Source organism: Chiloscyllium punctatum, chromosome 33, assembly GCF_047496795.1.
Source record: "Chiloscyllium punctatum isolate Juve2018m chromosome 33, sChiPun1.3, whole genome shotgun sequence".
Taxonomy (NCBI): domain Eukaryota; kingdom Metazoa; phylum Chordata; class Chondrichthyes; order Orectolobiformes; family Hemiscylliidae; genus Chiloscyllium; species Chiloscyllium punctatum.
Window position 1 is genome coordinate 13079444 of NC_092771.1, and position 25819 is coordinate 13105262.

The window sequence follows — 25819 nt, forward strand, 5'->3', positions numbered from 1 at the left end:
TTGCCAGCAGAAAATCCAGTTGCCAGGCTGCTTTGATGGAGATTCTGCAGTATTCCCATATGCAACTCCCGACTACACTGCAGTATTGACAGGCGATCAGAAAATCTGTACCGTTATGTCTGTAGAGGGTTAATTAATCAGTATTACAAGATCATAAGACCTAGGATTAAAAGTAGGTAATTCAACCCATTGAGTCTGATCCATTATTCAATCTAATAATTGCTGATCTGATAATCCTGAACTCCACTTTCCTGCCTTTTCCTCATTAACCCTTGATTTCCTTACTGATTATGCTTAATAACCCAGTCGTGACAGTCCTGTATGATTAAAAAAAATTCCACAGATTTACTGCCCTCTTAGAAGAAATTTCTTCGCATCTGTTTTAAATCGATTTCTCCTTGCGCAGATTATGTCCTTTGGTCTTCAATTGTACCACAAAGGGAAACAACCTGTCCATGTCTACCCTGTCAAGTTCCTTAAGAATCTTGTATGTTTCAATAAGGTCAGCCCTCGTTTCTGTGAACTCAATAAATGCATGCCCAACATCTCCTGATCAGGCAACTCCTCCATAGCCAGGATCAACCCAGTGAGCGTCTCTGAACTACCTCCAGTGACAGTCTATTGGATAGGGGGACCAAAACTGTTCACAGTATTTCAGGTGTGATCTAACTGGTGCCTTGTGTAGATTAAGCAAAACCTCTACATGTTTATACTCCATTCCCTTTGAAACATTCCATTTTCAACTTTCCATTTTCCCTCCCTGTTTTCTTCTAAATTTGGATTCTAGCTTTTTATGTATGCATGAGTGCTGCCAGATCTCTTTGTGCTTTGAGTTTCTGCAGTCTTGTCCGTATCAATAATATCCAACTCTTCTGTTCTTCCTGCCAAAGTGAAAACTTCCATTTTCCCACATTATAGGTCATCTGACAAGTTTCTGCCTCTTCATTAAACCTGTGTATATTCCTCTGCAAACTGTCATCCTCACCATTTGCCTTTCCACCTACTTTCTGTCATCCACAAACATGACTAAGTGCATTCACTTTCCTCATCCAAGTAATTAATAGATATTGTAAATAATCTCAAGACTGATCCATTGGTTTAGGTTGGCATTCTGAACGGTGCTGTTCTTAAAAAAAAAAATAAAAACTTTTGACAAGAACGTTGTTGGTTGCTAAGTAGCCACCTCTTGTATTACAGTGATTTCTTTTGAGTTACACTGAAACCTATCTAGAACAGTCAAATCCTGGTTCAGCATTGCTCTTCATTTAACCAGCTGTTTAGATCTATGAATAATGGGCAGCACGGTGGTTCAGTGGTTCTCACTGCTGCCTCACAGCACTAGGGTCAATTCCAGCCTCGGGCGACTGTCTGTGTGGAGTTTGCACATTCTCCCAGTGTCTGCGTGGGTTTCCTCTGGATGCTCCGGTTTCCTCCCACAGTCCAAAGATGTGCAGGTTAGGTGAATTGGCCCTGCTAAATTGTCCATAGTGCTAGGTGCATTGTCAGAGGAAAATGGGTCTGGGTGGGTTACTCTTCGGAGGGTCGGTGTGGACTTGTTGGGCCGAAGGGCCTGTTTCCGTACTGTAGGGAATCTAATCTAATTTCCTGTTTTCTCTGTGGGCAGTTTACTGTTGGGCTGGCATTTTCCTTTTCTCATTTCTGGTGCATCTCTGCAGTTTCTCCTCCACCCTCCACCCAACCACCACCACCACCCCCCTTCACAGCTCCCAACAATGAATAGAGATCCAGTTTGATGCTTTTTTCTCCCTCCCTAGTGAAAAGACACTGTCACTTGCAAATCTTTGTATCATCCTCTTCCAGTGCTCTCTTTCCTCCTGTTTAAAATCAATCTTCTCATTTGCACCATTGATAATTTTTTCACCTCACCATAAATAGCCATTGTTAATGTGATTTGAGCCTAGAGGAGAAAGTCTTTTCTATTAGTCATTTAGTATTTTTATGCTGTTCCTTTTTAAGAGTTGCTTTGCTAAATATTCTGTACATTCATAAAGGGTTAAAATTGATTTAAGTTTTGGAAGCCATTTATAACATCATGCCCTTGGTTCCTAAAAGAATTGCACCTCCGGTTTAAGGTCATTTAGGAAATGGCTCTCTAAAGAATGCAATCAGGGTACGATGGCCAAGTCATGTTCCAGCTTGGATTCTGGGAGAGGAGAATGTGTTGGCTCCTAGCAAATGCAGTTTCATTCAACCACAGTCTCAACTGCTCACGCCTGAGGGCTCTTAAACTCTCTTTCATTCTCACGCTAAGATCTCAAAAGCATTGCAACCCTCAATCAGTAGATGTTAATCAGAAACATTAATCTTGCCTTTGGCACAGTTTTTTGCCCACCTGTTGCGAATGCTTATAGCTTGGCACATAAATAGATTCCATTTCTGATTGACACCAGTATATACCCCAAGGCATGGATACAGTTCTTAGAAATGGAAAGGGATTTTTTTTGATGAGGAACTCCATTGCTTGAACTTTTTATTAAGTGTTCCTTCAATGTAAACCTCTTATCATTTAAAGTTTCTTGGTGATTTGCACACTCTGTAAGATTTTCAACTGTGTTTAAATTGGGGCACGTTATGTATGAGATGATTGTCAGCTGAAACTACCCTTTGCAGAGAAGAATGAAAGAAAATTAGCCATATCATGCCTGCTCTGACTTTCCCGGTACGCCAAAGTGCTTCCGAGCTAAATTGACTGCTTTTTAAAATGTTTCTATTATATTAGAGAAATCTGACAGCCAGTTTGTACATACCAAAGTCCTTTAATTAGCAATCTGATGACCACCAATTTTAAAAAATGCTTATATGCTGATTGGGAGATAAATATTGACCAGGGCACTGGAAAGAATTGCCTGCTATTCTTCAGGTAATGCTGTAGGATCTTGTGCATTCACCTGTGCAGGCGGAGGATTGATATCTAAGGTGGAAGACTGCACACTGAGGGGCTCTGCCGTACTGCAACACAGTTATATGACTCTACACTCACTGTCTATTTTATAATAGAGAGGCGAAGGGGGAGATGATGGCCTAGTTATATTATTGCTAGACCTTGGTACTAGATCCAAATTTACTTTGATTCTCGGTCCAGATCTATCTTGCCTGTTCATCCAGCACCTATCAACTTGGTTGGTATTTCCCAGTTTCCACTTTTTGCCACATATAGTGAAGCAGATTTCAACATTAAATTTTAGACTTGACACAAGGTGGTATTTGCATTCAAAATTATTTCCCGTATCTTTCTCAAGTAACGTTTTCTTTTTGCTTGCTAAACTTCCAGACTTGCCTGACACTCCTGTTGACTTGGTGATCAATTGTCTTGACTGCCACGAGAACCCGTTTCTTCGCGAGCAGCCATGGTACAGAGCAGCAGTCGAATGGGCCAACCAGAATCGAGCTCCGGTGTTGAGCATTGACCCACCTGTGGGCGAATTGGAGCATGTCATTGATGCCAAGTGGTCTCTAGCCGTGGGCCTGCCTTTGCCACTGGGGGAAAGTGCTGGCAGGGTGTATCTCTGTGATATTGGGATACCAAAGAAGGTTTTCCAGGAAGTGGGAATCTCCTATCACTCACCTTTTGGTTGCAAGTTTGTCATACCTTTGCACTGTGCGTAGTGGTGGCTTAATACACTAGAGGATAACCGTGCAGGCCGTAAAACAGCTCAGCAACCTGTGGAGAAGAATATGGAGAAGTGTTACAAGCCTTAATGGACAACTCACTTGGATTTCAATAATATAGTTGCAGGAAATGGTTTATGAAGCAGAGAAAGCATCACAAGTGTCCTGTTGCGACTGGTGCCGTACCACGATCTGCTAAGGGGTGACAGCACCAAAGGTTACTGCTGGTTTGCAGTTTTGCCTTGTCCCCGTGCGCATTACTGTGCCTTTACTGTGAAGGCTGTGCATGGTATTGTTTGTGACATTCAAGACTTTCTTTATAGGCAGGGTTGAAATGGGTACCCACTCATGAATGAGTTTGCCCATGTAGAATAGTAATTTTACTATTCAACCAGTTTTTTTCTGAGAGGGGGTGGCAACTGCTGAGAGGATCTTTGAAGTAGGAAGATGTTCATTAAGAAATGCAGTAACTATCACACTTGTGGTTTCCTTTTAAATTCTATGCACCGTTTAGAAATGATCACTCTTGGGTTTTTTTTCCCACGAGCAGACGGCTTAAGATAATGTTTTCAAACCTTGTGGTTTTTCATGAAGCTTAAATGTGTTTATTTGTGGTGAAAGGCAATATTTGCAGAATATCAAAATGCCTGTAATTGTGATCTTTAACGTGCACTAATGGCGCCCCCTTGTGCAGCCAAGGCTTAAGAGCAGCCCCTGTGGTGACGCAATTTGGGTAGTTATAAAGGGCCTTCTGCTTTCCTGAACTTAATGGCTGATGGATGCTTGAAGTTCTGACAGTTTCAGTAGTTCCCATAGACATGCTCCATACCCCCCCCCCCACCCCACTTCAAAAAACCATAAATACAAGAGCTTCAAACAATATGTCAGCTCCATTTTGCCAATGTTAGGTTCAAATTTCTATTTAATGTGATACTGTTCTGAATGGAATGGACTGCCATGTCTTACATTGAGCAAGGTGTATGCCTTATTAATGTTGAGTTTTAGATGGGTCCATTGCACTGAATGTTTTTGTTTTATATTGTCAAGTATTAAGTTCTTCAACCTACCAGTTGAAGAAATAAGTAGGGCTCTTGATTTGTTTGCCAACCTCATTATTTAAAATAATCTCATGTGCTCGCAGAACAATTGGGGACCATTAGATCAGTAGATTTTTTGTTATTTTAAAGCCAGTAGTGAATTGGGAACTTTTGGCACCTGGATATTTGTATTCCAAGCAAAAGCACTGGCGAAGATCCGACTGATAAATACAACCGCTGGGAAGAAGTAAGATAGTGAAAAAGGAGTGTCAATATTGTATTGAAAGTTGAGCAGAACCTCAATATGTTGGGTTAGCTTGGAATTGAGCTCCAAAAGCTTTCGCTAGGATATGTGGTGAACTGGAGCCAGCTGAATGAACACCCTCTTCCTTGTACTCCTGATGTGTTGAAGTATTTCTAGTTGCTTTATAATGCATGACCAGAGTAGTGTAGAAAACATATTTTCTGGTATCATAGATGAGCATTTGAACTAAACTGACCAAAGTGGGGTGGGAGTTTTGCTTGTTATTTTCACTCCTGTTTTTAAAAAAAAAATTGGTAGAGATATCCACTGCCACCAACCCTCAAGTTTAGGCTTTGGTTATATTGTGTTCCATTCTTTTCTAGAATAATAGACAAAGTTGGTATCATTATTTTTGACTTGGCTGCCATTTGGTTTTCCAATGTGATCAGAGTTGGTCAGTCAAACAGTGTCCAAGGTTCCAATTGAAATGTGTATCTGTTCTTGTGTCGATAAATACTTTGTTCCTCAGCTCCCAGTATTTCATTTCCCATCTTGTTTATTGCTTGGACAATCTTATTTGATCACTGGAAAATACTGGAGCTAGAGATAGGACAGTAATTGCGGAGAACTCAGTTTACTCATGCCCATCGATTAGAGATCATTATTCAAATGCAGTTTTGTGACTGCAGCAGGATCATCCATGGCTTAAATTCTTTTTTGGGGACAGAAATACATTGCACCTTCACTGCTGACCATGTTCTGGTAATGAGAGAGTTAGAATATTTCCTTGAAGATGCTCCTTTAGTCTTCCCCCTGCAGTGCTCCTCACAGTTGGTGAGAGTTGACAATAATGCATTTATCACTGTTCGAAGAGGCTGAATATAATTTTTTAATTTGCAAGCATTTATCTTCAACTGTAATTATTTAAAGTTCTACTGAAGCCTCTGGAAGCTGCTTCCTATAGTACATGACAGATCTCTGCGCTTTACTATTTGCTCAGATGTTTGTTAGAATAAGGCAAAAATTATTTTTTGTGCAACTCCGAAGAGTCTGGCTGCCTACACAATGTGTTAGTGCTTTGAAACAGTTTAATTCTTTAATGGAATCTACAGTCTTGCAAGCTTCCCTCTGCTTTGAGCAATAGTGGCCAGTAAAATTTGTTCAGTAGCTTGAATCAAGCCATTGCAAAGAATTAAGCTAATTCTAACTTTTTGTTTACTTGATGTACCTTTTGGTTTCATTTTGGAGGAGGGCTGTTTTTGTTCAAGCAGTGCATATAGATGAAGGCAAAGGGTTTAGATGCTGGGCATCACTAAAGGGCCTGAATTAACATTGAACCCCTGCTGTGATCACTTTGGTGGAGGACCTGGTTTAATGTGATTAAGTTGGCTTCAGCGATATTTAACTCTCTTGTTCAGATTTGATGCAACATCAGCAATATACCCATTTTTCAGGGCATCCAATTCTTTGTGACTGCAGGGTTTCGGCTCATTGAGGAACATTTACTTGCTGTTGTGATGTTATTTGAGCTTCGAGTTGAACAATAGAGTTTTCTTTCAGGCCATGGCAGGCGCATCTTATGCAGTCTTATGCAGTCATTGTGTAATATTACGACTGCAGTGTATAAAAGGACAAAAAGTTTGTGCATATTTTTCATTGACAAAAGAATGTAGATAAGCATTGCTTACAAAGTACATTTCTACAAATGTCAGGAAGTGAATTTATCACTTGTAAAACGGGACACATACTGAGTGAGAATATACATGCTGGGCTTGGACAATGCAGTGGCATTTGAATATCTGAAACAAACTACCACGATAGTGCTAGAGGTGTACTTTCAATGCAACAAATGTGTAGTATTTCTGGAAAGTTTCTTCTGCATGTAAGTGTTGTGCCATTTAGACTTTGGGCATTGGGCTGCCTTTGTCAATCCTATCCATTTTTGAAAAAGCCAAATATCATGTATTGTTCAAACCATTTAATTTTCACTAGAGTGATTCCCACAAGCTAAAAAAAAAAGACTCTACAACATGGCAGTGACTATAACCAAACTTAGTGTCCGCCTCTGTGAAAATGCAAGCCAGGTCGATCATGTTATTTTAAGTAGTACTCCAACAACTCTGAGCCCTCCATACCCTTTACTGATTGTTCACAGCAGACAAGCGGAATTCAAACATCCTGGTGCTTTTGTTCCAGGCAGATAGAAAACATGGGCCATTCTCCAATGTATACCACCCTATACTTTAACTGGCTGTCTGGTCTAATGCCACAGCACTGAATTTCCTTTCTTCCCCGTTCCAGAGTAACATAATGGCCCTGTATATGGACATAATTGTGTTTTTTTTCCCTTGGACAGGGGTTTTAACAAGTCCCTGTGGTGGAGTTGCTTGCAGAATGAGAGGAAGAAGACCAGCCTGGATTTTTTTTTTTCTTATTTAACAAAATAATAAATCTGGCAAGCGGAATAGAATTTGGGAATCCTCAACCTTTCAGGTCATTTTGTGTTATGACAGCACTGACTTGAGGTGCCAGGAAGTTTGGAAGCAGTAATTTTAGATCTAGAAAGTGAACAAAATAGTTATTTTTAGTGAATAGTATCAGATCAGCATTAAAAGGAGATAACAAACAACTTGTATTGTCAGATATTTCGGTCTTTGTCTCACTTTGTTTTTGCACTCAAATGCATTAACTCGTTCCCACCATCTATTCAGTTTGGTGTGTGGGTGGGGGGGCCGGGGGGTTCATCTCCACACTAGTGTTTGGGTTCCCCCCATGAGGCCCTGCTGTCTGAAATGTACAAAGAAGAAAGGGTGTGCTACTGTGCATTGCATCTTCAGTGACTGTTTAACAGTGCCATATGCTGTTCTCTTGAATAACCTTGTGGCTAATTGCCTTTTTGTTTTGCCCTCTACCTCCTTCGCTAATTCAGGTGGGTAGAGGAAAATCAGGGAAGACATAAGTTTTCAGTTTTCTCCTTCTGACTAATTCCTAGTTACCCTCCTCTGCTAATTACTGTGGGATGATGAGTGAGATCAAGTTTGAATTCTAGATTGGCAGCTGTTTTCCAGCAGGCTCCTGAGGAATGAATGACTATTCGACGGACTGCAGAGCCATCGGAAGTGGCTCACCAAGTTATAAAAGTTTTGTTCAACCAGAAGTAATGGTGTCTGTGTTTTGGTGACAATCCTACCCTCTGCTGAAACATGAGAGGTTTATAAGTGATTCCACACCTTAATGGCACAATCAGTGTAATTTGGTGGGAGATGCTGCTAGCAGTCGTCTTTACAGTGGCCAATTACTCGTGAAACATCCTTTATTTAAGAAAAAAATAACTCTCTTCACTGTGAACATAAGTTTCAAAATTCATGCTCAGAAGTAGAAACAAGTAGTGAACATAATAGGTCTGTGGACCCCAGCATTTCCCTAAAAGCCTTGTTTGATCACTACAACTTACAAAACTTGATTCTTATAGTATTTCAGCATTAATGCATAATTTTCCTTTATGTTTACAAATCTTACAGACACACTCTGCACCACCAAAAACTTATTGGTAACAGGAACTCCAGCTTCTTTCCAGGTAATTGCACGTGTGCTCAGTGGAAATGCTCCTATTAATCAAGCTTTGAGGAGTTTGTGTTACAGCAGTGTTAAATGTTGTACTGTGCAGGTACAAGTGATCACGAGTACTGCTTTTGTTCCTCTCCCTGCTTCTTTAATATTGCAGTTGCTGATGGCTCTTGGAAAAACAACTGTTTAATGTTTGTTCAAAGTTGCTTTTCAAACTGTACACTTAAATAGACTGGTACATTGTGACGTGGTGATCTTTTGAATAAACAAAAATTTCCATAACAATCAAAAGCAGGCTGCTGTTAGTGGTAGTTAATTTATTGTATTGAAACCAATGTACTTTGATTTGCACAGCATCTCCTGTCTGTACTTCCTGCATGGTGTCCAGTTTACCTGAACACTGGACCTTGAGCACTAGAACTAATACACATCACCCTTGTGCTGTACCAGTTTATTGTAGTTATGAGGTTCTAAGTGATTGTGACCAAGAAGTTTTTTGTGGATGTGTTTTTGTTTCGGTGTTGACTGACATTTACAAAATGTAAATCTGTTGTCTCAATTTTCGATGCAGATACCGTCCTGTGTTCTGGAAGGTACATGATTTCTCATTGCTGGAACTAAAGATCTAAATAAAGACAAATTTCTGTTGATTGCTCTCTTTTCTTTTGAATGTGATAATGCAAATGTTATTCCAAGTATAGGAAATGTTGATATTGCCAATAAAATGATACTTGGTTGCTGAATACTTTTCCAAGATACACTGTATTTGTGAAATTTATAAAAGTGTACGTTATATAAAATTTGCACTGCGTAGTGCAATTCAGATTATTCTCTTTCACTAAGTGCATAAGATGACTTGCTAAATATTACGTGTTTTTCCAGTATACACTTGCTTTTCATGTCATTTGTTATCAGATGCGTATAGTCGAAGGGATTTCCTTACGTGTGTGGCTTCAGTCTGTTTTGACTCTGTGGTGGCTGTCCCAAGCTCCTACACAGCAGTCTGCAATACGTGGTTGTCCAAGTTTCGAGTTGATCCAGAAACATCTTTCGCTGAATTGATGTTGATTTCTATTCACTTTCCTGGAACCATAGGGTACTGTGCCCCAAATCACAGCACTTAGTCATAGAGATGTACAGCATTGAAACAGATTCTTCAGTCCAACTCGTCCATACCACCCAATATCCCCAATCTAATTTAGTCCCATTTGCCAGTACTTGGCCCATATCCTTCTAAACCCTTCCTATTCACAAACCTATCCAGATGCCTTTTAAATGTTGCAATTGTACCATCCTCCACCACTTCCTCTAGCAGCTTATTCCATACACTGACCACCCTTTGTGTGAAAAAGTTGCCCCTTAGTTCCCTTTTTATATCTTTGCCCTCTCACCCTAAACCTATGCCCTCTAGTTCTGGACTCCCCCACCCCAGGGAAAAGACCTTGTCCATTTATCCTATCCATGTCCCGTATGATTTTATAAACCACTGTGAGGTCACCCCTCAGCCTCCGACGCTCCAGGGAAAACAGCCCGAACATATTTAGCCTCTCCCTATTGCTGAAATCCTCCAACCATGGCCACATCTTTGGAAATTTTTTCTGAACCCTTTCAGGTTTCACAACATCCTTCCAATAGGAAGGCAACCAGAATTGCACACAATATTCCAACAGTGGCCTAACCAATGTCCTGTACAGCCGCAACATGACCTCCCAACTCCTGTACTCAATGCTCTGACCAATAAAGGAAAGTATACCAAACGCCGCCTTCACTATCCTATCTACCTGCAACTCTACTTTCAAGCTATGAACCTGCACTCCAAGGTCTCTTTGTTCAGCAACACTCCCTAGGACCTTACCATTAAGTGTATAAGTCCTGCTAAGATTTGCTTTCCCAAAATGCAGCACCTCGCATTTATGTAAATTAAACTTCATCTGCCACTCTTCAGCCCATCTGGTCAAGATTCCGTTGTAATCTGAGGTAGCCTTCATCACTATCCACTACACCTCCAATTTTGGTGTTATCTGCAAACTGAAATAACTATGCCTCCTATGTTCCTATCCAAATTATTTATATAAATGACAAAAAGTAGTGGACCCAGCACTGATCCTTGTGGCACTCCACTGGTCACAGGCCTCCAGTCTTAAAAACAACCCTCCACCACCACCACCCTCTCTCTTCTATCTTCAATCCAGTTCTGTATCCAAATGGCTAGTTGTCACTGTATTCCATGAGATCTAACCTTGCTAACCAGTCTCCCATGGTATTAATGGTTCATTGCTTTTTATATTTTAAGTTTTTAAATCTGGACTGAATTGGGAAGGGACTGTTTTACAACAAAGGATTAAGGAATTGCTGTACTTTTTATAAAACAAGCTAATGAAACTCATTTGTGGGTGTGCTTAACACTGTTGTCTTGCAAGCAGTGGAGGAAGGTGTAAAAGCAGACAGCTTTCCGCTAGCATGTGTATACAGTGGGAGATTTGGCTGTCAACCAGTTACTGATTAGATTGTGGAACTGTGACCAGTTGTGCATGCCAAAGGGAGCTGAGCAGCTTGTGGATTGAGAGTGATTACAAGGAGAAGCTTCCAGAATGGTGTGACGAAGCTGCTCCATTAGTAAGGTTATGCTGTCCTTGGCTTTTTTTTTCCAGAGAGGTGGTCAAAGACACAGACTCCAAAAAGTCTTGTGTTAGGGCCAGTTTGATTATAGCTAACACATACTGCCTCAGGCAACAGGCTTTCAAGTCTTTGAAAACAGCACTTGGACAATGAATGGGGAATGGCCAGTTCTCCCAGCTCAACATTACTCTGGTTTTGTTTTGCTTTTAGCGATAGTGTTGTAAAAGCTGCTGGACTCAAAGATCATGCTGATCTCTCTTTGACTTCTCTCCTGTAAGACCCTGGGTTTGATTTTACCTTTTGTGCCAAGGGGTGTTTATGGGGGTTGTTGCAATTATTGGGAACAGCAACATTGAAGTTTGGATAATTTGGGTTTTCGGATTGGTAAGTTATTCGGTATTCTGTTCTCTCTTGTTTGTGCTTCATTCCGTCGTCTTGTAAATAGATTCTGTTTTGTTTAATACTAAGTGGTTGGGTCAGCTGCATCACTCCTGGACTATCTAGTATACATCCTGCTTAAAACAACCAGCAAAGTTAAGGTCTGGGATACTTTCTTGAGATGCTTTGAGGGCGTCTGGCCTGGTCCATTACAATGGGAGATGGTATCTGTCTGTCTCCAGTAAAATATTGGAAGCTAAAGAAGTCAGTTATTTTTCTTGCTTTTAGCTGATGATTCAGAAACTTGATTTTTTTTTTGTGTTGTGAGCCATGGAGTAGTGGGACTGGAGCAATGATGCACTCCTCCAATCTCAGTCACAGATGATTTCTAATCCAACCTGTTCCAAGATGTTATGACACATCTTTGGATCAGGTAAGACTTGAAGCCCAGCTCTCCTAGCTAAGAGGTAGGAGCACTACCACTGTGCATCAGGAGCCCATCATCTGAGACTTTATCTCACATGCTCTGTGCCACCTGAGAAGTGAACAAACCTTAAGGAAAAACTCAGAACTGAATAATTTGAGAAACCAAAATGAGCTCTTGCTATTATTACTTAAAGGGATGATGGTGGATAGGCATTGGCAAACATTTAAAAAGTACATGGTGAAGCTATAACAATTATTCTTTCCTGTCTGGCATTAAAAAAAAGTGGGAAAGGTGGACTGACCGTGGCTTGCTCTTGAGGAAATTAGGGATCATGTTGGATTCAAGGGCAGGGCATATAAATCAACTAAAAAGCTGCGCTGAGCTTTGGGAGTAGGTTAGTCTTTAGCACAGGAGGACAAAGGGATTGTGTGATGGGGTGCGGTGTGGGGGGGGGAAAAAAAGGACGAGAGCAAGCTTGTGGCAGATATACAAATGTATTAGTAAACTCTTCTTTTGGAATGTGGAAAAAAAAGTGACAATGTAGATCTCTTACAGTCTGAGATGGGAAGTTGAAATGGAAACAAAGGGTAGATCAATTAAAAATGTAATTTGTTTCTGCCTTCACAAAGGCAGACACAAAAATATTGCTTTTCAATCATTTTGTGACAATGTCATGAGAGAGTAACTGCAGGCAATCAATATTGATAGGGAATTGACTATTGGGAAATGGAGATTAAAGGCTGATAGATCCCCCAGGCCTGGTCATCTATATCCAAAGTACCTAAGGAAGTGACTGAGAAGTAGTGGATGTATTGGTGGTAATCTTCAAAGATTCTATGTCCTTGAGAACAGTTTCTGTGAATTGATGGGTAGTTAATTGACCCCATTATTTAACAAAGAGAATTAGCAAGAATTTATAGTCTGGTTAGCTAGTGTGAGGAGTAGTAGGGAAAATGCTCGAGTTCGTGATTAAAATAGAGCACTTGGAAGACAGTGACAGGATTGGACAGATGTGCACGGATTTACAAAAAGGAAATCTCGTTTGACAAAGCTACTGGAAGTTTCAAGGCTGTAACTGGTAGAGCTGATAAGGGGGAGCCAGTGGCTGTGATTTACAAAGGATTTCGGAAGGTTTTTGATACTTTTCTTGTGTGGGAACCTATGTAAAAGTAGTGCATGAAACTGCGGGTAGTGCACGGCCATGAATAGTGAACTGATTGACAAATCAGGAGTAAAGTGGAAATAAATAGATCACTTTCTGCGTGGCAGTAAGTAGTGAGGTACTGCAGGGATCAATGCTTGGACCCCAACAAAATGTCATATCTCCAAGTTTGAAGACAGCATAAAGCTGGATAGGAAGGTGAACTGCGAGGAGGATGCAGGGTTGCTTTAGTGTACAATCCAGTGAATAGGTAAATATATGGTAGATGCAGTATAATGGGGATAAATGAGAAGTTACCCACTATTGTAGCAATAGGAAGATAGATTAACAAACATAAACAAGATGGGCGGCACGGTGGTACAGTGGTTAGAGATCTCACAGCGCCAGAGATCCGGGTTCAATTCCCGCCTCAGGCGACTGACTGTGTGGAGTTTGCACGTTCTCCCCGTGTCTGCGTGGGTTTCCTCTGGGTGCTCCGGTTTCCTCCCACAGTCCAAAGATGTGCAGGTCAGGTGAATTGGCCGTGCTAAATTGCCCGTAGTGTTAGGTAAGGGGTAAATGTAGGGGTCTGGGTGGGTTGCGCTTCGGCGGGGCGGTGTGGACTTGTTGGGCCGAAGGGCCTGTTTCCACGCTGTAAGTAATCTAATCTATTCTAATATTTTAAAAAAATGTCCTATGAACATGAACTATTATTTATTATAGATCTAGTTTTCCGCCAAGGGCAAGCTATGAAGAGCTGTCTATCAGTTCAAACTCCAAATCCCTTCTAAAAAGGTGTTATGAATGGTGGAGAAAAATATTGGAGAAACAGTTTAACAGCATTTGTTCACAAGATTCAATACACAGGTTAAACATAAATACCGAGAAAACCGAATAGGCCATACAGCCCTTTGGCTTGGGCTCGGGCCGTGGTTGAAGTCGTCGATTTCGCTGCTCGTTGGATGCTGCCTGAACTGCTGTGCTTTTCCAGCACCACTAATCCAGTATTTGGTTTTCAGCATCTGCAGTCCTGTGGTTGAAGTTGTTAACCCGAATCCATCAAGCAGGTAACTTAGGGACTTCGCATAAATTGAGAAGATTTTAAACTTTATAATGACTCTGGAAATAGTGGGGCTTGATTTCCGATGTTTTACCTCAGTCAAGAGTAAAAAAAAAAGCACCTGTCTGCAGATTTGCTTTGCAAAAGCACATTCCAGTTTAACAAAATTAAACCAGCCGAGAAAGCCGGAAGTGAGAAGGTGGTTCCGTCTGCTGCAGCGTTCTGCACCTTCCAAATGCCCTGGTCTCTATCGCTGGAAATTACGCAATCTTTTTGGAGAGTAGAAAGCTGTAAACTAATTGAGTTGAACTAACATTTCCCTAACTTACGAAGGCATGGATGAGTTGGACTGCAGGGTCTGTTTGCACGCTCTGTGACTCAATGATTTTATGACTGGAAAATACTGAAATCCTCAGAGGTAGTAAATTGAAAGGATGGTGTTGATTAGGGAAGTGTAAGTAACTTTATAATTGTCAATTAAGTTTTCAAGGTTAAAAATATGTTTCTGTGTACAATATTTTGAAGAGAGTAGAGTGTTAAAACATAAAGTGGCACAGTGGTTAGCACTGCTGCCTTAGCACCAGGGGCATTAGTTTGACTCGTAACGTCAGGTGAGCGTCCAGGTGGAGTTTGCATGTTCTCCCTATGACTGTATGGGTTCCTCTCAGTTCAAAGATGTCCAAGTTAGGGGGATTTACCTTACCAAATTGCCCATAGTGTTCAGGGATATGCAGGTTAGGTGGGTTAGTCATGAGAAATGCAGGGTTACAGGGCTATGGTGGGTCTGGTGTGAAGCTCTTCGGAGAGTCGGTGTGGAGTCAAATGGCCTGTTTTGACAGTATAGGCACTCTATGATTTCTATGTAAATGACAGTAGGAGTAATCCTTGAGGAATTCTGCCTTAATCCTAACTGATCCCGTCTCTCTGCGAAAGTTGGTCCTGTCATCCTAGCAATCAGTCTGGTAATACTTTATGGTACTCTCTCCATAGCCAAAACCTGAGACTGGTTTGCTCGCCCTGGGCAGTTTGCCGATGTGAAAGAAGGGGTTGGCCAGAACAAATTACAACTGGGAACTGTCTGTGTGCAAGTGCTCCAGCAGGTGGCAGCTGCCTTCTTTGTGAGAGAGAGAGACTTTGGCCTGTTCTGATCATCTTTACTGTTCGCTGATGAGGATCTACTGTACCTACACACCACCTCAGGCAAGGGGAGAGGTTGAGAAGGAGCATTCTTCATGGTCACCTTATCCATGGAGGAATTTAACCCAAGCTGTCAGCATCACATTGGTTTGCAAACCAATCAGCTGAGCTAATTTGACCTCCACAAGAAACCATATTAACCTACAATAGAATCATAGAATCCCTACCCTGTGGAAAAAGGCCCTTCGGCCCACCAAGTCCACAATGACCTCCCGAAGAGTAACCCACCCAGAGCCATTCCGCTACCCTCTTACTATGCATTTACTGCCTAATATACCTAACCTACACACCCTTGAACAGTATGAGCAATTTAGCATAGCCAATTCACCCAAACTTGTACCTCTTTGGACTGTGGGAGGAAACCCACGCAGACAGGGGCAGAATGTGCAAACTCCACGTCAATAGTCACCCGAGACTGGACGAGCTCCCATTGTTATTTCAAGTTTTTTTCAGTCAATTTGCTTAGACATATTATGACACGCCTCTGGAGCAAGTGCGTCTTGAACTTGGACTATCCAGCCTCGAGGTAGGAGCACTACCACGGTACCATAAGTACACCCATTCAAGTCCCTGGGAATAATATCTATTGCTCAATTAACATCACGGCATGGTAGTTCAGTGGTTAGCACTACTGCCTCACAGCACCAGGGATCCAGGTTCAATCCCAGCCTTGGGAAACTGTGGAGTTTGCACATTCTCCCCGTGTCTGCGTGGGTGTCCTCCCACAGTCCAAAGAGGTGCAAGTTAGGGTGAATTGGCCGTGCTAAATTGCCCATAGGTATCCTGGGATCCCCATCCAGGGATGGACAGACTAGGTGGGTTGGGTCCGGATGGGATGCTCTTCGGAGGATCGGATTGGACTCAATGGGCCGAATGGCCTGCTGTAAGGATCCTGTTTGCGTACAAAGCTGAGGTTCTGATCACCATCCCATGAGGTGCGGGAGCTGCCGCCTTCTGCAGGAGAACAGTGATTCAGCGGCTGTCGGGTTTTTTTTGGGGGGGGGGCGGTGGAAAGGAGGCCCCCTATAAGGCGCTAGACAACTGCAACTCTTCATTCGTCCAGGCCCTTTGATTCAAAGAGGAATTCCCGCGATTGCTCGCGCTGCCAGAGCCAGCCACGCAGGCGCAGTCTGCCTGAAATCACAGGACCCTGGATACATTGTAACAGAAAGTGACTGTTTCCAGATGGATACATTGTAGCCAGATTCCAGGCAAAGCATCCGGCCTCTGGGATACATTGTAACTGAATGGGAAGGGAGTAGAACACCCTCTGAAAACATTCTGGGGGTCGGGAAGAGAGGACGAAGAGAGTTGCTGGTCACTGTTGTCTGTGTGTTTCTGGTTACTGTGGATGCAGGAGGCGGGCTGTTTCAGAGTGACAACAAAAGAATGATTTGTGACACGATCAGCCAGCGAGTGGCTGGATTTCTCGGCCTCGCTTTTGCAGCGTGCCTGGGGAAAGTGGCCGGCGATTGGGGCACTCTATCCCCGGCTGGTCCCTCCCAGTTGTGCTGCATGTGATTTGTGATGTGATTCCCCGGCCTGGCTCCCGGGCACTGTGTGTAACTGGCAAATGGTTGATTTCACCGCCAGCCGGAGGGACCGGCGCCGCAGGGTGGGGGTAAGCGGGAGCTGGCAGAGCTCCGGGCTGTTGCAGTCCCCACCCCTCACCCTGTCTGACCTGGACAGTGGTTCACAAGCACTACGTAGGACCCGAAGATCACAGCTCCGATTTCAGGTATTTATGAAAAGTTTGTTCTGACACAGCGTTATCACCGCAGGTAACTTTGTGGAAGTGGCGCTTAGTGATATTGGAGCCAAGCCAGGAAGTAACCATACATCTGAAGGTCTGAAACCCTGTGTATGGTGCTCTGGGAGAGCTGATGCTGAGCTAGTAACTAAATCTGGAGTTGACAAACTTCTCCGATTCATACCGGAGTTACATGAAAAGTTCACTGGCCTTCGTCCAGCCCCACACCAGTTATTTCATTGATAATTCCCTCGCCTCTATTTGAGGCGACTTAGAATCATAGAATCCCGACAGTGTGGAAGCAGGCCATTTGGCCCATCGAATCCACATCAAACCTACGGAGAACATCCCACCACCTATCCTATCCCTGCAACCCTGCATTTACCATGGCTAATCCACCTAACCTGCACATCCCCGGACGCTATGGGCAATTTAGTAACCACATTATTGGACTGTGGGAGGAAACTAGGTTAGGTCCATTAGTCAGGGCTAAATGTAGAATATTAGGGTCGGGGAATGGGGCTGGGCGAGTTACTCTTTGGACTTGTTGGGCCAAATGGCCTGTTTCCACACTGTAGGGATCCTATGAATCATTCGGAGGAAAGCCATGCAGACACAGGAGGACATGTAAACTCCACACAGACAGGTGCCCAAGGGTGGAATCAAACCCGGGTACCTGGCACTGTGGGGCAGCAGTGCTAACCACTGAGCCCCCGTGCCATGAAGCGAAAGTAGTTGTCAAAGGAAAATGCAATGATCATGTGACAAACAAGGTCTTTGCAGTACAGTGTCATGTTAAAAATAATCGTCTGATGATTGCTGGTCAGGAACTGATTAACACAGTGGACTAGTTTATTTAAAACAATAAAACACGATAAGTTATGAAGCAGACTAACAGTTTTCAGCCTCCAAATCCAAAGCAGGTTAACTATCAGGGCGAGTCACAATGTTTATATACACACAGCAGATTCAGTCCTTTAAGATGAGGTCTCTGAAAGGCTAGGAGCATGTACAATCCTCAGAACCAGGCATTCAGCCAGACAGTACTATACTTTTCATAGTCCTCCTCTCACTTACTGCAAGACTGCAAAAAAGAAACAGAGCTCTCTGCTTTACATTAAGCTGAACGAATTTACAATTTGCACCAATGCGCCCAGGGGTGTGTCATCTCAGAGTAATAGTTCTGCTCTATTTCTAGTCTTTGTGGAGAGATAGGACGTCGATTGGAAGGAACTGAAACTGTCACCATGCATCTGAAACACAGCTGGATGGGAGCTAACATCGCCGGCATGAACCACCTCATTCTGATGTGCCTGAAGCTTCCATAGTAGATGCAGGTCCAGTGTTACATTGGCATAACTGCCATTGAGTGTAACAATGGGAAAAACCCTGCAGTAGCCAATAGAGAAAAGAAATCTGAACCTTCTGGGTGAGAGACTCCTTGCTCACAGTCAGTCCCCATGTCACTGCCCTTCAGGCAGCAGTTTTGTTGCACCAGCTACTGGTTTCTCTTTACAGATCCCTGAACTTACATGAAAGACAGGACCATCGCAAGTATTGAGAGATTTCATAAAGAATCGTGGAAATCCTGGAGTGCAGATAAAGGCTGTTTGGCCCATGGTCTGCACTGACATTCCAAACCGTGTCCCACCCAGGCCCATACCATCCCTGTAATCCTGCATTACCCACCTGAACTGCAGAAGGAAATCCACGCAGATGCAGAGAAAGTGTGCAAACTCCACATAAGACAGTCATCTAACAGTGGAATCGAGTCCAAGTCTCTGGTGCTGTGAGGCAGCAGTGCTAGCCACTGTGCCATCATGCCACCCTTTCCAGTGTGTTCCTGTATGATTTGATTCTCATTCAATGATATCAGGCCCATGTCCCCCTCTTCCAGGAACTCACTGTTTCTGGAATGTTTTCCAGCTTTTTCTTTAAGAGATGGGTGCTACCTCCTTCAATACTCTGAACAACTTGTGAACAGACCTCTCATATATTAGAGTTGATCTTTCTCTGTACCTTCACTGGAGCTGTAACACTATGTGCTGCATTCTGTTCTATCGTCCTGACATATATATGTAAGGTGTGATTTACCTGGATAGCTCATGAAACAATACTTTTCACTGTATCTCTGTACACGTGACAATAATAAATCAAATCAAATCAAATCAATAGCCAGGACCACTGGATGTAGAGGACAGGATGTGCTTGGGTTGGGTTTGAGACTGCTGTAGTCAGTTTGGGAGCCCTGGCCAGAAGCAACACTGGGGCCATGGGATTTCTTCCTCAGTCACCACACCTTAGGAAAGATGTGTTATCCTTGGAGGAAGTGCAGTATCGATTGATCAGAATGATGTCTGCACTCCAAGGGTTACATATATAGGACGGCATAGATAAGATACACAGCACAGATATACAGGCCATTTGACCTTACTGGTCTATGTGGCAATTAAGTCTCCTCTATCGTTTTCACCTCTCAGTCTATCAGCCTAATGCCCCCTTCCCTTCTCCCTCACAAGCTTCCTCTTAACTGAATCCATGTTGCTCACTTCAATCTGTGGTGTTGTGTTTCACTTCCTCACCACTCTTTCGATAAAGGCGTTTAAAACTACAAAGAGAGATTGCTATTTCTGAAAGAACCTTAGGGTTGAGTTCAGGGTGGAACTTATTCTTTCTTCTGAAAGAATGATTGCAGAAGCTTCTCAGTATCATATTTTGTGAAGCAAGCTTCAGATTGCAAAGACTTCAGAGACAACTGTGCAAGGTTAATGAAGTCCACTCATGCCTGAACCTCAGAGCATTCTCTGATTTATATTCTTTTTGCCTTCTCAAATAAGTCAACAGCCCTTTTTTTTTCATAGAGTGCCCATCTCTGCAGAGAAATCTTTTTTCTCTTTTTACTGAATGATGCGTGTATGATGGCTGATTTGGTTTGGGGCTAATTAGAGGGATAAACATTTTATACTTCTCGATTAGTGACTGTGTATGTTATCCAATTATTGTAAATGCACTGCATGAGTTTTGTTCTGATAAACCAATAATTGGGGTTCATAGAGTCATAGAGATGTACATCATGGAAACAGACCATTCGGTCCAACCCGTCCATGCCGACCAGATATCCCAACCCAAACTAGTCCCACCTACCAGCACCCAGCCCATATCCCTCCAAACCCTTCCTATTCATATACCCATCCAAATGCCTCTTAAATGTTGCAATTGTACCAGCCTCCACCACATCCTCTGGCAGCTCATTCCATACACGTACCACCCTCTGCATGAAAAAGTTGCCCCTTAGGTCTCTTTTATATCTTTCCCCTCTCACCCTAAACCTATGCCCTCTAGTTCTGGACTCCCTGACCCCAGGGAAAAGACTTTATCTATTTATCCTATCCATGCCCCTCATAATTTTGTAAACCTCTATAAGGTCACCCCGACACTCCAGGGAGAACAGCCCCAGCCTGTTCAGCCTCTCCTGTAGCTCAGATCCTCCAACCCTGGCAACATCCTTGTAAATCTTTTCTGAACCCTTTCAAGTTTCACAACATCTTTCCAATAGGAAGGAGACCAGAATTGCACGCAAATTCCAACAGTGGCCTAACCAATGTCCTGTACAGCTGCAACATGACCTCCCAACTCCTGTACTCAACACTGACCAATAAAGGAAAGCATACCAAATGCCTTCTTCACTATCCTATCTACCTGCGACTCCACTTTCAAGGAGCTATGAACCTGCACTCCAAGGTCTCTTTGTTCAGCAAAACTCTCTAGGACCTTACCATTAACTGTATAAGTCTTGCTAAGATTTGCTTTCCCAAAATACAGCACCTCGCATTTATCTGAATTAAACTCCATCTGCCAATTGTCAGCCCATTGGCCCATCTGGTCCAGATCCTGTTGTAATCTGAGGTAACCCTCTACGCTGTCCACTACACCTCCAATTTTGGTGTCATCTGCAAACTTACTAACTGTACCTCTTATGTTTGCATCCAAATCATTTATGTAAATAACAAAAAATAGAGGACCCAGCACCGATCCTTGTGGCACTCCACTGGTCACAGGCCTCCAGTCTGAAAAACAACCCTCCACCACCACCCTCAGTCTTCTACCTTTGAGCCAGTTCTGTATCCAAATGGCTAGTTCTCCCTGTATTCCATGAGATCTAACCTTGCTAATCAGTCTCCCATGGGGAACCTTGTCGAACGCCTTACTGAAGTCCATATAGATCACATCTACTGCTCTGCCCTCATAAATCCTCATTGTTACTTCTTCAAAAAACTCAATCAAATTTGTGAGACATGATTTCCCACGCACAAAGCCATGTTGACTATCCCGAATTAGTCCTTGCCTTTCCAAATACATGTACGTCCTGTCCCTCAGGATTCCCTCCAACAACTTGCCCACCACTGAGGTCAGGCTCACCGGTCTATAGTTCCCTGGCTTGTCTTTACTGCCCTTCTTAAACAGTGGCACCACATTTGCCAACCTCCAATCTTCCAGCACCTCACCTGTGACTATCGATGATACAAATATCTCAGAAAGAGGCCCAGCAATCACTTCTCTAGATTCCCACAGAGTTCTCAGGTACACCTGATCAGGTCCTGGGGATTTATCCACTTTTAAACGTTTCAAGACATCCAGCACTTCCTCCTCTGTAATCTGGACATTTTGCAAGATGTCACCATCTATTTCCCTCCAGTCCAAATCTTCCATATCCTTTTCCACAGTAAATACTGATGCAAAATATTCATTTAGTATCTCCCCCATTTTCTGTGTCTCCACACAAAGGCCGCGTTGCTGATCTTTGAGGGGCCCTATTCTCTCCCTAGTTACCCTTTTGTCCTTAATATATTTGTAAAGACCCTTTGGATTCTCCTTAATTCTATTTGCCAAAGCTATCTCATGTCCCCGTTTTGCCTTCCTGATTTCCCTCTTAAGTATACTCGTACTTTCTTTATACTCTTCTAAGGATCTATACTGTCTATACCTGACATATGCTTCCTTCTTTTTCTTAACCAAACGCTCAATTTCTTTAGTCATCCAGCATTCCCTATACTTACCAGCCTTCCCTTTCACCCTGACAGGAATATACTTTCTCTGGATTCTTGTTATCTCATTTCTGAAGGCTTCCCATTTTCCAGCCGTCCCTTTACCTGTGAACATCTGCCTCCAATCAGCTTTCAAAAGTTCTTGCCTAATACCATCAAAATTGGCCTTTATCCAATTTAGAACTTCAACTTTTAGATCTGGTCTATCCTTTTCCATCACTATTTTAAAACGAATAGAATTATGGTCGCTGGCCCCAAAGTGCTCCTCCACTGACACCTCAGTCACCTGCCCTGCCTTATTTCCCAAGAGTAGATCAAGTTTTGCACCTTCTCTAGTAGGTACATCCACATACTGAATCAGAAAATTGTCTTGTACACACTTAAGAAATTCCTCTCCATCTAAACCTTTAACACTATGGCAGTCCCAGTCAATGTTTGGAAAGTTAAAATCCCCTACCATAACTACCATAACTACCCTGTTATTCTTACAGATAGATGAGATCTCCTTACAAGTTTGTTTCTCAATTTCCCTCTGACTATTGTGGGGGTCTATAATATAATCCCAATAAGGTGATCATCCCTTTCTTATTTCTCAGTTCCACCCAAATAACTTCCCTGGATGTATTTCTGGGAATATCCTCCCTCAGCTGTAATGCTATCCCTTATCAAAAATGACACTCCCCCTGCTTCTTGCCTCCCTTTCTATCTTTCCTATAGCATTTGTATCCTGGTACATTAAGCTGCCAGTCCTGTCAATCCCTGAGCCATGTTTCTGTAATTGCTATAATATCCCAGTCCCATGTTCCTAACCATGTCCTGAGTTCATCTGCCTTCCCTGTTAGGCCTCTTGCATTGAAGTAAATGCAATTTAATTTATTAGTCCTACCTTGTCCCTGCCTGCCCTGACTGTTTGACTCACTTCTGTTCTCAGCTGTACACGTCTCAGATCGATCTCTTTCTTCACTATCTCCCTGGGTCCCACCCCCCACCTTACTCGTTTAAATCCTGCCAAGCAGTTCTAGCAAATTTCCCTGCCAGTATATTAGTCCCCTTCCAATTTAGGTGCAATCCGTCCTTCTTGTACAGGTCACTTCTACCCCAAAAGAGATTCCAATGATCCAAAAATGTGAATCCTTCTCCCGTACACCAGCTCCTCAGCCATGCATTCATCTGCTCTATCCTCCTATTCCTGCCCTCACTAGCTCGTAGCACTGGGAGTAATCCAGATATTACTACCAATTAGGACCTCCTTTTTAAATTTCTGCCTAACTGTCTGTAATCTCCCTTCAGAGTCTCAACCTTTTCCCTTCCTATGTTGTTGGTTCCAATGTGGACAATGACCTCCTGCTGGCCCCTCTCCCCCGTGAGAACATTCTGCACCCTCTCTGATCCTGGCACCAGGGAAACAACACACCATTCTGCTTTTTCTCTGCTGGCCACAGAAACATCTGTCTGTACCTCTGACTACAGAATCCCCTAACACAATTGATCTCTTGGAAGCCAACGTACCCCTCGTTGCATTAGAGCCAGTCTCAATACCAGAAACTTGATGTTCGTGCTGCATTCCCTTGAGAATCCATTACCCCCTACATTTTCCAAACAGCGTGCCTGTTTGAAATGGGTATATCCACAAAAGACTCCTGCCCTAGGTGCCGACCTCTCTCACCCTTCCTGGAGTTAACCCGTCTATGTGACTGTATCTGAGACTTTCCCCCCTTTCTATAACTGCCATCCATCACATATTGTTGCTGTTGCAAATTCCTCATCGCTTCTATCTGTCTGTCCCACCGAACCACTCGATCTGATAAGATTCGCATCCAACAGCATTTGTGGCAGATATAATCCACAGTAACCCTTATACTCTCTTTAAACTCCCACATCTGACAAGAAGTATTAAGAAATCTGTTTGATCTTTTTATTTCAAACCTGAAAAATAGATAAGGTATATTATTGGTCAGGTTGGTAAGCGGAAATATTATTTTTGATTCTATGTTATAGCTCATGAAGCTGTGGGACTAGAATGAGAGTACACATTTCCAGCCTCAGTCATAACCCTGTTCCTTTTTCCTCTTTTCTCTCTGGCCCAGTTTACTACAACTGAGCCCTATTTTATCCTCACCTGCTGTACACAAAGCTACACACACACACACACACACACGTGCAAGCGCTCTCTCTCTCTTTTTCTCTTTTTCTCTCTTTCTCTCACACACACATGCACTTGCACTCTCTTTCTCACACACACATGCACACACAAACAGATTCTGTTGATTATTTAGTCTGAAGCTGGAGTTTGAACTTATCGTCACCATACCTCTTCAAAAAATGCCCCAAACAGTGTCCTGGCTAAGAACAGTTGACTCTGTCCAAGATGTGTGGTCAATAGTTTTTGTAGGATTTCACCTCCATATCAGATCTCTTCAACCTATTTCCTTTGTAATCATATTGCATCGATAACTTGATATGTATATACAATGATATATTTGGATGGATATATTAGGTTGGCAATAGCTTGTGTTCTGCCAAAATGGAAAGTGAATAGGACTTTGAAAACTGTTTCTGTGTGGAATTGATGTCTTGTTGCCCATGTGCTGATTATCTTTAAAATGGAGCATTGAAACTTTAATTTAATTTTTTATCATCACATTTGCTGTAATTAAAACCTGAACTGCTGCCTGTTGTGTTGCTTGCTGTAGCACAAGGGCTGCAATGATTCAGGAAGGTAATTCCCCACCAACCCAAGGACATTGTCAGCGATATAATTTATTGCTCAATGTTCCAAGTACTAATGAGTTTTGTTTTTAAAAGATATTCAACTTGTTTGTAATAAAGGTCTTCAATTTACATTAGAAGATGAGTCGACAACATCAGCTTTGTGACAATTTTAACTCATCATTGAACTCTGTCTCATTGTAAATCAGAAGTGTCTCACTTTCCTTTTAGAAACAACATCTTTTCCTTTTGTTTAACCTGCATAAACTTTATTCAACATTTTCACCACCAGGAAAATGCTTATTTAACCAATGAGCCATTCACAAGCAAAGCCTGAAACCAACCTTTTAACCAAGAGCACAGGGATGTTCTATTGCTTTTGACGATTACAGTATTTAGTCTTAGCTCCTTTGCTCTGACTCCAGGTAATTAGTCTGTTTTATATACAGGTCACTATGCCAGTCAAGCCCTTTTGATAAACATTTTAAATCATTGAATATATGCACATCACTATTTAACACTGCCCCGCTTCAGGCAAACATATAAATTTAGGAAAAAAACGTAGGTTTTGATGTTACTTGTTTTTCAAGGATTCGCCATTTTCCCTTGACAATGAAAAGCAATACTGCACCTAAACGTCTGCCTGCCTCCTAAATTTTATAGTGCAGGCACTTTAGTTGCCTCTTCCTGAGAAACTCTTTCATTGGGTAAGGGCACCATGATGTTCTGCTGCCTGTGCTGTTCTTGACCCTGATGTGAAACCACTCCAGCAGCACGATTCTGTCAGACACTAATTTGACTGTCTGATTACCAATCCAGCTCACACTCCCCAAATTCCTGCCTTCTTGAATACTGACCTTATAATTGTCTGAATGCTGTGCCTAACCTGCCACTGATGCATTGGGCTCCCCAGTCCTTGAGGAGGCGATAGTGAGCTGCCACATTGAGTCACTGCAGTACCCATGGTAAAGGAATTGCTGCAATATTGTTAGGGAGTGAGTTCCAGGATTTTTGA

The 25819-nt window shown here is 42.6% G+C and overlaps 2 protein-coding genes across 7 annotated transcripts in view; both read left to right on the forward strand.

The window, feature by feature from the left end:
* edc3 (enhancer of mRNA decapping 3 homolog (S. cerevisiae)) overlaps nt 1-9128 on the forward strand; it is a 119536-nt gene extending 110408 nt beyond the window's left edge. For both annotated transcript variants that reach the window (XM_072553014.1, XM_072553015.1), the window contains exon 7: nt 3293-9128. In XM_072553014.1, the coding sequence (XP_072409115.1) occupies nt 3293-3627 (335 nt within the window). In that variant the 3' untranslated portion in view covers nt 3628-9128. The remainder of the gene's footprint in view (nt 1-3292) is intronic.
* A 7317-nt stretch (nt 9129-16445) lies between these two features.
* The window catches only part of LOC140458444 (uncharacterized), a 128323-nt gene continuing 118949 nt past the window's right edge, over nt 16446-25819 (forward strand). For all 5 annotated transcript variants that reach the window (XM_072553016.1, XM_072553018.1, XM_072553017.1 and 2 more), the window contains exon 1: nt 16446-17038. In XM_072553016.1, the coding sequence (XP_072409117.1) occupies nt 16874-17038 (165 nt within the window). In that variant the 5' untranslated portion in view covers nt 16446-16873. The remainder of the gene's footprint in view (nt 17039-25819) is intronic.